At 39.2% G+C, this 11,937-nt stretch overlaps 1 protein-coding gene across 4 annotated transcripts in view; it reads right to left on the bottom strand.

Moving 5' to 3' along the window:
* ECSCR (endothelial cell surface expressed chemotaxis and apoptosis regulator) overlaps window positions 1–9,947 on the bottom strand; it is a 13,402-nt gene extending 3,455 nt beyond the window's left edge. The window contains exons 1-5 of one of the 4 annotated variants that reach the window (XM_042463476.1): window positions 9,815–9,947; window positions 8,046–8,093; window positions 6,650–6,766; window positions 5,227–5,325; window positions 149–188 (exon numbers count right to left, since the gene is read on the bottom strand). In XM_042463476.1, coding sequence (XP_042319410.1) covers window positions 149–188; window positions 5,227–5,325; window positions 6,650–6,766; window positions 8,046–8,093; window positions 9,815–9,872 — 362 coding nt within the window. In that variant the 5' untranslated portion in view covers window positions 9,873–9,947. The remainder of the gene's footprint in view (window positions 1–148; window positions 189–5,226; window positions 5,326–6,649; window positions 6,767–8,045; window positions 8,094–9,814) is intronic. The other 3 variants (XM_042463477.1, XM_042463478.1, XM_042463479.1) reach the window with 3 other exon arrangements.
* Between the last annotated feature and the right edge of the window lie 1,990 nt (window positions 9,948–11,937).

The following is an 11,937-nucleotide window of genomic DNA, read 5'->3' as shown; positions in this document are numbered from 1 at the left end:
GAGGTCAATGGGGGGCGACGCCATGAGTAACCGCACTGGATGACACTGACTAACCCTAGGGATGCCACTGAAAGAAGCCAATGTAAACTATCCCAGTTAGCAGCAAAAACAAACACTTCAATTTTAACAAGCAGGTAAATAATATTACCTATAGGTTACTACTGGATGCTGAGGTTTCTGTTTATCTGCTAAGAAAAGAATAGTCAATTACTGTTTTACATTAGAAGTTGAAAATGTATACAGATAAGCTCTACATAAGCTGTCAATATCATGCTGTAGGTTTTCTGAACTGTGGGTTCATTTTATCTGTTGGAGTTCAGCTGTCTAGTGACCAAAGAGGATTGTCAGAGCAGATTGAGAAAATGTGGGTTGACTGTGAGCTTCTTATGAAACAATTACATAATTATTTCACATCTCGGCCAACACGTTACGTGCTCTATACACCCAGCAGTGTATAGAGATCAGTTAGACTGCAAAATGGACATGTGGTGGAGCAATAATATCCAGCCAAATACGTAACCAAAATATGCAGTGCCTAGTCACTTCTTTGGAGTTGCCTTTTGCATGTTCACTATAAATGACTGCTGGGTAGTCATTGGCATGTAAAAAGCTAATTTCTAAATGTGGCCATCCTGAACCGTCCAAGAATGCTGGCCGGTACAACAGAACAGTATCTGGTTGCATGTTATGCACATGTGTCTTAGCTACATTTTAGCCATTGTAAAGTGCTACAAGCACTAATTAGGAACCCATCATACCTAAGTGGTTTCAGATAGCAAAAAACATGTTTCAAGAGAACATAATTATGTACCTGAATGTAGAAAATTAATTGGGAGATACAAAAATGCCTTGTTAGTTACTGGAATATCAGTATCTTTTCACGTAGGTCCCGTCACCATACTGGAAGGATTACACTCCTGATTTATTCCATCTGTAATAAGGGCCTTCCTCTTTTCCTACCTCCTTTTACTTTTCACTCTGACAAGCCACATTGTTGCATACTATGTCCAAAGTACAATGGCTTCAGTTTAATCATTTTGTCTTCTAATAAGAGTTCAGACTTGATTTTCTCTAGGACCCATTTATTTGTCATTTTGCATTCTTAATTTTGTGTGATTAGTTACTGAAGACAAAACAAGTTAAGAAAGGCCCCATACAGACAGGCCAAAATGAAGCTGCTTTGGGTCACTTTGGAGGTAAGCTGTTTAAATGATGCATGCATCCTAAGAATCCAAAAGCTACACCAAAGCTGTGCTTCAGTCCTTAGGACACATGCATAATTTAAACAGCATATTTCCAAAATGATCCGAAGCAGCTTTATTTTGGCCTGTCTGTATGGGGCCAAAATTAGTTATGTTTGCTCTCCGTGATGATCTGTAGCTGTCCATGATTGAATCATTCATTGGTTTAGAGGCTTTAAAAAAATTAACCAATATGGTTGCTTTGAGGTCATCAGTTCTGATGACATGTAAACAAATGTTTGCTGTGACAGCAAGTGATTTGGGAGAGAAATAGGTCTAAACTAGTGTGAAATAATGGGTATATCATTCTGTGCAAGTATGGCCAGGGGCAGGCTGGATGGTGCTTTCCACCTCAGATGGAAAAAGCCTCTTGGGCTGTAAATGTCTCCTGAGACTCTAGTACACATTATGAAATGACAGTTGTAAAAGGCAAAAGGTTTATATGATCTGAAGAGAAACTTGAATATATGAAATGACAGTAAATAGCACACCATTCAATAACAATTCAGTACTTAGATACATCTAGAGCGAGAACAGAATGTGCAGAAAAACAATCCTCACTGCTCAAAAGAGACTTCCTCAGGAAGGAAACTAATCAATTTTTTCAGTTTACCTTGGGGATCTTTAGATGTGAAAGAATCTGATTTTTGGCATGTGTGTTTTTTTAACCTTGGCTAATCAAGTCAAAAGAGGAATGTATGATCAGTCACAAATCAAAGTAGTCCCCATTTTGGTAGATATTGTTTTACTAAGCATTTCTCATGGCAACACCCAACGCTAGAATTAGGAAACCAGAAAGGAATGGAAAGGATTATTCATACTGTATCTGTATTGGGGGTTTGCAGTGATGGCTTCTGGGTCACACTGTTTGACTGTTATTTAACCAGAATGCCAACTGTTAAATGTTATATCTCCAAAACATACCACACATCTCTTGGTTCATAGGAATGAAAAATACCCCTCACTGTGCACTTTAACCTCTCTAAATGAATGAGAGAGAAAACTGTTTACTGATGTCAGGTTTATATCCTTTGTGAGACTGAAGAAATGCTCCCTATTTTGGATCATCATTTCTTCTCATCTCTCACAAAACCATGTTTTGCCCAGCAGTTACCTATGGGAGTGCTTCCTTTACTTTAAAAGTGACTTCAGAAAACTGATATAGTTTCCTGAAGTCAATTTTCAAGTAAAGGAAGCACTCCCATAAGTAACTGCCTTGGCAAAACACATAAAAGGAAAGATTGCCATTATGCATCTACATTTTTAAATGGCAAGCGTTCAACTGGGACTCTACCTGAAATGCTTTTAAATGTAAATTTGTGTAGTTTGCATTCATCAGGAATAAAATGAAAATGTGATCTATAATTTTCAAGCCTGAAAACTAGTTCATTGACAATAGACAAAGAAGGATTTTTTTCAAGTTGTTTTTGTGGTTGTAGATTGCTAGGTGCTACTCAAAAGAAATTAGAAAAAGACAAGCAGCAATTGACCTATGTATAGTCTAAATTTGCCCCCCCCCCAGGAAAGGAAAAGATTTGTAGGAGAAGAGAATAAAGGACAAGAAAAATCCATGGTTATTCTTTAGCATCTTAATTCAATGAACATAACAAGGAAATGTACTTAATAACAAGAGTCAATTAATCTTGACAGTAAGGAACTGTTAATGAAAGGAATAATGATCTCTAAGGAAATTTGAGATGTGAGAGAAGAGCACACAATAGCATGTTAGATAGCAAGACACATAAGTAGCAACTAACAAGATTTAAACAGTAGTAATAAACTTTAATTTTTAGTGGCATGAGTAGCAAGCAGAAATGGCGAAAGAACAAAGAAAATAGCAGAGCAAGATTGGTTGCAAGTGTGGAAGAACATGTCAGTAGAAAGACATTGACATCTTTGTAATTTTGGCAGTTGTGAAACAGGATGATCTAGCAAGGAAAGACATCTGATCAGAAATGGAGAAAAAAATGAATCAAAGACAGTTCCATTGAAAAGGAAGATATACAAAACAGAGAGAATAATGTTGAGTGAGGTAGATCGTTTTGTTTTGTTCAGAAGATTTAGAATTTATAAGATTTTGTTGAGATGATTTAGATGAGGATCAAATTAGATGCACAGAATCAAAGAAAGCAAAATACAGCAATAAGGACTGGGACCGATTCAGGCTAGCAAGTGAAAGAGAACTGCCTGTTGTCTCTATACAAAGAAGACTAAGCACTTCAAATAAGACTTCAAGCATCCGCTGCTTGAAAATATTCAAAAAAGTATAACTTTCAAGTATCAAACTTTGATTTTTCCATTTTATATAAGGGACACAATTTTGCTATGCCATTGTATTTAATGGGACTTGAGCATACATGGATTTTGTTATTCATGGGGGTTCCTGGAACCAAACCCTAGGGGATAACAAGGGTCCACTGTGTACACACACACACACAAAACAAACAAACAAGCTTCATTTATATACCGCTTCATACCTCCTAAGCAGTGTCTAAGCGGTTTACAAGTGTAAGCTAATTGGCCCCCAACAGTCTGGGTACTCATTTTAGTGACCTCGGAAGGATGCAAGCCTGAGTCGAGCTTGAGCCCTTTTGCTGGTCTTGAACTCGCAACCTTATGGTTTTGAGTGAGTGGTTGCAGTACAGGCATTTAACCACAACGCCACCAGGGCTCCTAACACACACACACACACACACACACGAGATCCTAGTAAAAATTCCTCCTAGTAAAAAAGTTAGAATCATTCAAACTATTGTATTTCCTATTACCATGTACGGATGTGAGAGTTGGACAGTGAAGAAAAGGGATAGCAAGAAAATCTGAGATGTAGTACTGGAGAAGAGTGCTGAGGATACCAAGAACAGCTAAAAAGACAAACACATGGGTCCTAGAATAGATCAAACCAGAACTCTCCCTGAAAGCCAAGGTGACTAGAATCATAGAGTTGGAAGAGACCACAAGGGCCATCCAGTCAAACCCCTGCCATGCAAGAACTCACAATCAAAGCATCCCTGACAGATGGCTATCCAGCCTCTGTTTAAAGACCTCCAAGGAGAGAGACTCCATTAGTATCTGGGGGAGTGTGTTTCACTGCCAAGCAGCTCTTACTGTCAGAAAGTTTCTCCTAATGTTTAGGTGGAATCGCCTTTCCTGTAGCTTGCATCCATTGTTTCATGTCCTATTCTCTAGAGCAGCAAAAAACAAGTTTGCTCCATCCTCAATATCATACCCTTCACATATTTCAAAAGGACTATCATATCACCTCTTAACCATCTCTTCTCCAGGTTAAACATAGCCAACTCCCTAAGTCTCTCCTCATGGGACCTGGTTTTCAGACCCGTGACCATTTTGGTCACCCTCCTTTGACATGCTCCAACTAACAACAACAACAAATTTGTAAATGCTAGTACAGTGAAATGATAATAGACAGTACTATTAGTTTACTCTAAGAAATAAAAGTGCACAATGATAAAGAAAACAAGACTTAAAATCAAAATGAATTTTAAAAGAATAAAGAAAGCATGAATAAAACAGAACATTTAAATGACTATACATTTCAAAAGGCCTGAAAACAGGAAAAGAAAATGAGTATTATATGAAACCAAAAATATGGCGGAAGAGATGAGAACTCAAGTATAAGTTTATAACTGCTGTATAATCTGAGCATATTCAGTAGTCACTAAGTGTAGAAAGCAAGAAGAATGGTAAATTGGCAAACAATGTTGGATCTGTTGAATGAATGAATGAATGAATCTTTATTTGTATACCGCTATTCCAATGTTAAGGTATCCACAATAAGAAAGAAATGAAAAAACACCAAGCAGGCATTAATTTCAGAATCAACACCAAGTAACTTTGCTGGAGAAGCAATGATTATGGTAGACAACTATACGATGAAAATTAAATGGATAAAATGAAATGGACAATCAGATACCACTACAACCATTTTAGTACTCTTAAAACAGCAGTAAGCCTTATTAAATACCTTTTGCATCTTTGCAGTGATGGCACCTGAACCTTAAGCTGACCACACAGACCAGGATGACCACTACCACTACCAAAATGACAATGAAGCTGATGACACCTGGATAATGGGTGGAAAAAACAACCATAATCACAGCCATCCCTAGGTTTCTATTTAACATACGGTATATTGGGCTCAGCACATGGCAGAAGTGCTAATAGTGACAACTGCCAAGCTAAGAAAGGCAGTACAATCTGAGGTGGACAGCAGCTCCACAAGCCATGATTGTGGCTGCCCTCTATTGACAGACTATCCATTTCTGCTAATTCATCATCTGAATTCTTGTGACTGTACTATGCCATAATGTACACATGGCATGGTTAATTGATCTCTACTCTTACTTAGTTTGTCTAACTAAATAAGAGTAGAGGTCAATTAATCATACCATGTGTACATTATGGCACAGTATAGTGATTTCTACTCTCTAATCCTAATTTAAAAATTAAAATAGATATACTGAATAACCAGAAATCCTCTGAAGCCATAGTGGTAAATGTCCTCACAGAAAGTCAGCAGCAATTGGAAGGGGAAAAACTGCTCTGCTGATGAGGCAGCAAGATCATCTTCTTTAGCACTGAAAGCTGATAAAGATGTTATACTGGCTTCATAACAAAAGGCTGCTTCATCTTTCATCCGTCACCATTGTCATTACTGGGCATCATAGCATTGTGAAAAGTTGCTAAATGATAGTAATTTCAGTGGCAAGTACAATGGGCCCTCCACATTCACTGGGGTTAGGAGTGGGGGACACCCGTGAAAGAGGGAAAAATGCAAATAACAAAACCACTATTTTTTTTTACCTGAGAGAACATCTATCTAGGAATTTCTAGGTCCTCCAGCACAATTGTAGTCAACATCTGCCAGAAGCTGACAATAGAATTACACTGGAGGGCTTACAAATGCCTAGAGAAGTGTTCTCTAGGTCTCCTGACAGCGGCTCCCTGGGGTGTCCTGGGGCATGAAGCCCCAAGGACACCCCTTTTCAGGACTTTGGGTGGCTTTTGGTGGCTGCAGGAACGAGGCGCTCCCCAAGAAGGAGCTCCGTTTTGGAGCTCCTTCCAGCGCCACTGTTAGGCCGCCACAAACTGCCTGACGCGGTGTGAAGACATCACACCTGCGCCGCGCCATTTGGACGTGGTGTGGCCGTCACGTCATAATGGTGGCGCCCATTTGTACAGGACACCGCCATTTTGACATACGGAAGACGTACTAGGTTTGCGGGGCGTCTGTAAGAGACACCCCGAGGCAACCTTAGCATGTCTTCAGTATGTGCTATGGCACCAGTCTGTACTGCGCCAATACCAACAATTTGTGCCAAACATCTCTAATACTGTGGTATCCGTCTCTTCAGACTGTGACATTTCAACGTGATGTCTCTACTTACCAGAGGCTGCCACTGATAAGGCTGCTGATTTCTCTTCTGTAGGGGAAGGAGAACTAAGAATATTGGCATCCTGGAATCCAACTACAAGAGTCACTAATTTGGCTGTACCTGTGGATACTAAGAAGAGGATAAAGTAGGAAGGAGAATGTCTATCTGCTAAATGGAGAGAGAGCAAATCACAGTAAGGCTCACCATCTTTTTAGCGAGACAGGGTAGAGAATGGGTCGGCCTACCTGGTCAGCAGAAGAGTTGGAAGTGCTGGTACTGTCTGGCTGCCTGATGTGGGCCTAGCTAACCACGGTATGGCAATTTACCTTTTCTGCAGCATCTTAGCTGCTCCAGTTTACATGCATTTTGAACTTTACAGTATTTTTGAAATGTTGACCTTTGAAGCTGGAGATGACAGAACATGAAAAGTGGTGACTTTTTAAAAGGTTTTGTGTACCCTCTGCCCGTAAGATGGCCTGCAGCCTACAGATGTGATCAATGTAGAAGTCTGGTTTGCTTCTGTATACAAAATTGAAGAGAACACTATTTTGTCCATCACTTCAGGCATCAAAACATATTGAGATGATCCTGTATTTTAGTATTTTAGAATGTTTCACACTGCCTTAAGCCATGGAGAACCAGGTTTCAAATTAATAAATAATTTGGTAGTGCTCACCTGTTTCAGACCTCTCCTCTATCATTGCCTTTGTTCCCCTGCAACATTTTTACTTGCTCAGTGTCACAGGCTTTGGTACACTTGTTTCTTACAAAGCACAACAACAAAACTTAGGGCCCAAACAGACAGGCCAAAATAAAGCTGCTTTGGGTCACTTTGAAGCTATGCTGTTTAAATGATGCATGTGTCCTAAGAGGCCGGAAGCTGTGCCAAAGCTGTGGTCCAATCCTATGGACTAGAGTACAGCTTTGGTGCAGCTTGTGGCCTCTTAAGATGCACATGTCATTTAAACAGCATACCTCCAAAGTGACCCAAAGCACCTTTATTTTGTCCTGTCTGTTCGAGGCCTTAGATGTGTTAAAACAAACTGTATAGAAACAACATCTGTCCCACCAAAATTGGTTCATGTTAGCTTTCCAACATAAATAAACCAGCATTCATTTTTGGACACACAGAAACATTTATTCCCATAGCGTGCTCTGCCAGGTGCATATTATATATACCCATGGGCATACTGAAACAAGAAGTGGTACTGCCAATTGGAAAGGTGTTATAACTTCATACTGCATTTTGGGGGGGGGGGGTCAGGAAAAGAGGACTAAGAAAGAATACATTTACATTCTATCTCTTACAGAACACTCCTGACAGGATCACAGGATTTTGTTTTTTCCCCAATAACTTATTTTAAAAGACAATGCTGTATACTTAATAAATATTGGTAGGGTGATGTACCTGTCAAGGATGGCAATGCAATGCTTTCATTTTTCATAAACTCAGAACCTGCAAGCAGAGTTTGAATACATAAAAACTGTTAGAAAATATTTGTTAATTTACCTCAATTTTGTTAATTTCCCTAAATTCTCCATTATCTAAAATAAAGATGCTAAATTTGATCCCATTTAAATGCCCACCATTTAACTGTTTTCCATTTTACTTCCCAAAGGCCCATTCTTACTGCTGCCCACAGCATCCCACACCCCAGCTGTCAAAGAGTTAAATAGATCAACCTAGACAAAGTTCTCCTTGAATTTTTACTCCTCAACAAAAATATCTGCATATCTGCCCATTGATCAGATGATCATGTGCTTCATTTCATCTATACAGAACTTGCTTAGGGATAGACACACATCACAGCATATGCTCATAATGACAAAACCAGATTATCAGACTTTCATCAAAATCAGACACAGTTAGAATGTTTCATACTCACAGCTCCTTTCATGTCATACACCCCATCATATTTCAATATATGCATACAATCTTCAAATTTTACCACATCATCCCTCCTCCCACATCAATCATTTTCTCACAAGGCACCAAACTGAAATAGAAGAGAAGAGAGAAGAGACAGTATCTTGGAAAAGAGTTTCCTTCTGGTCCCTCCCTCCATTCCACTTCACAGATGACTTTCCAGTGTAATTCCCTCACCAGTGCTGACACTCTGTTTTAGCCTCCCATCTTACAGCTGTTTCTCATGGTATTTTATTTTATATGTTACTAAGATATCAGAGCTTAGGAAAAAAATGGTTAATTGATTAAAAAAATTATTTGATTAGCTTTTCCTCCAATGTGACGGAGCTTGATGGACTGCCTGAATAATCCTGAAGCAGTTCTCATTTTTATTTTTGGTTATCAGAAAATATTAGGGCTGCTGTGCCAGAAACATGAAGACAAGAGGCCTCAGGAGATGAAGGATCATGCAAGAGAATGGAAAGAAAGCAAATGGTGGTGATGTGCTATTGTTAGCTAGGCACAAGACTCTTATACTGCAGTGGCCCTTTCAGAATGTGAGGCCTTCTAGGACTGATGGCTGGTGCTCCCACCCTTCTCCCTTGATCTGTGTGAAAATTGTTGGAACCATTCTGTGAGATGGGAGAGCACTGAGACTCTGATTAAGAAGATGGTTGCTTCCCATGTATTTAATTCATTCAGCTGTGTATTTTTATTACCAATGATATCACTTTTTCTTCTGTTCATAATTAAATGTGCTTGCTATGCCATAATTTCATTGCTAAAACACCCATTGCTTTGTTGCCACTGTTTATAATACATTATTTGTGTACGCACAAAGTCAGAGTAGTTAATCCGTAATCCCCAAGCATCAGCATCTATTTATAGCACAACACCAAGAGACATCTGGATTTGCAGCATTTTACAGTCTGATTTGTCAAAAGCTCCACTTTTCCTTCATTAACCAAACTAAATATCAGATTTACTCAAACACTAAGGTCTCTTTTGGTTTGTTTCCTGATGGATGTATAGCCCTCCCTTATCAGAACATAGGTGCATTTAATCCAACATGGTGTGCCAAGCTTTTCAGGGTTTTAAGCACAGAGAAGGCTCTCCCAATCCAGCTGTATGAAAGGGCTTTGTAGATCCCAAGAAATAAATTGTAGATCTGTATGGCCCGCCAAGTGACGATTAACATGAAGTTTACCAGCGACACAGTATGACTTACATCTGAATAGACAGAGATTGTATTATATGAGAAAGAATCTTACCTTGAAGAAAAACACAGTGACATATCCACAAAAGCACCAGAATTTTCAGAGCAGTCATTGTGTTTTCCACTCACAGCTCCTCTGAGCCCTTCAGTTCTGTTCATTCAGTGATGAGAAAAATCCAGGAGAGAAGTTTGTCTGCATATGTTGATTGTCCTGGGTTTCCTGTTAAATAATGGAAGGAAGCAGACTGAATCAACAGGGGGATTGACGCTGTGGAATTCTTCTTGTGGCCATTATAGTTTTGAAGGATATGAGACAGAAATCTACCTCTGTTGTTGTCAGGGTTTGATTCTTAACTAATGAGAAACCTGTGGGAAATCAAAGTAGTAACAGAAGTGCAGAGTGATTTCTAACTTTATTTCTATCCCTTGTCCTGCTTTGAGGTTAGGAGTTTTAACATGCAGACAAGGTTAGATGTCCAACCTATCATTCTTCTCATGGTGCTTGCTTTGAGCAGGAACTCATTTCTCCTTGCCCCATTCTCAGAGGTCATCCCTGAAACATGGACACACTAAAACATACAGATACTGCACAATAGTTTAGAAATATATTTCTGAATCAAATGCATTCATTGCTTGTCCTCCTTTTAAACTATTTAATATATTTTCTGCCATGCCTACTCCTAACAAATCACATATCTTTGTTGTGGCTTTTACTAAAAATCAGCATGTCTGTAGAGTAAGAAAGAATGAAATTAAACATACTGTAACATATATATTTATCAATATGGGTACACACACACACAGAGACAGAATGGGCTTTTGGTATCCACTGTGGTTTGGTTCCAGGACCCCTCATGAATAGCAAGATGCTCAAGTCCAATTATATACAGTGGCATAGTAAAACAGTGTCCTTTATACAAACTAGCAAAATCAGGCTTTGCTTTTTGCAATTTTTATATTTTTTGGAAGGTTTTTCATGCATTGGATAGTTGAATCTGTGGATAAAGGATACATGGATATGTAGGACCAACTGTATGTGTGTTTACACACACACACACACAAACTCACAAACAAACTGACAGTATTTTTCTTACAGCAAGAACAGTTTCCTCTATTATGTCCATAATTATTTTTCCAATAAGCAATAAGTCTTGCCCACCTATCTGCAGGGTAAAATGCTTTCCATAAATTTCTCATATGTACTGGAAGACCAGTGGTTCCCAGCCTTGTATTCCAAGTTATATTCCCAGAGTTCCTGACACACTTGCTAGAGACCCAAGTGTGTGAACCATTATGATAAGTGAACAGACTGGATGTGTGCTGAATGAACCAACAAATTTGAGTTCCTTCATGTGCTGTTACACCTAAACAGATCCTGGATTCCCCAGCATTGTAATATTGCAAGCTGGACTTGATAAGGATAGGAATAACATGTCTTAGAAAATACAGTCACCCCTCCATTCTCGCGGACTTGAGGTCCGTGGTCTTGAATATTCAAGGAGGGGTGACCTCTGTTATTTTCACTAGGGTGCCTCCGCGGTGTGCCCCCTGCACTCGCTTGCAGGCATGCGCCACATTCAAACCTATGGGGCTTGAATATAGACGAGTTTCTGTTTTCACGGGGGGTCCGGAACAGATCCCCGCGAAAAGGGAGGACCGACTGTACATATATAAGTTCCTTATGCAACACACTTTCAAGATCAGTTTGGAAAACAGTGGGGAAAGGTGGTGCATTTTGGCTGCTGGACTATATATACATGTATATATTAATTTATTCATTGAATTTATATCCCAATTTTCTTCTAAAATGGGATTTAAGCCAGCTATATTTTGGCTCCATTTCCTCAGCAATGGGAATAGATTTTCTGCCATGTACTTTCACTCACATCTTTCCTTTAGAGGGGGAAGCAAAGCGATTTACTTGATTGGCTCTCATTAATGACACCATTTAGGCAAATTGGATGCCATAATATAATTTCATTCCTGCCCTGCCTCAAACATAGAATTTAATGGGAGATCCAGATGATGTCATGTTCCATATATAATCCTCCTGTCTTGCTACTTTTTTCTGTGGTTTGTTGTTGCTGTTGTTTGTAGTGGGAAAAATATTTTTTAAAAGAAAAGACAGAACAGACACAAAGTGCTATGGATGATTCTGCTATGGATGATATGGAAACG

This window comes from Sceloporus undulatus, chromosome 4 (assembly GCF_019175285.1).
Source record: "Sceloporus undulatus isolate JIND9_A2432 ecotype Alabama chromosome 4, SceUnd_v1.1, whole genome shotgun sequence".
Lineage (NCBI taxonomy): Eukaryota > Metazoa > Chordata > Lepidosauria > Squamata > Phrynosomatidae > Sceloporus > Sceloporus undulatus.
This window is presented reverse-complemented; position numbering and strand designations above follow the sequence as displayed.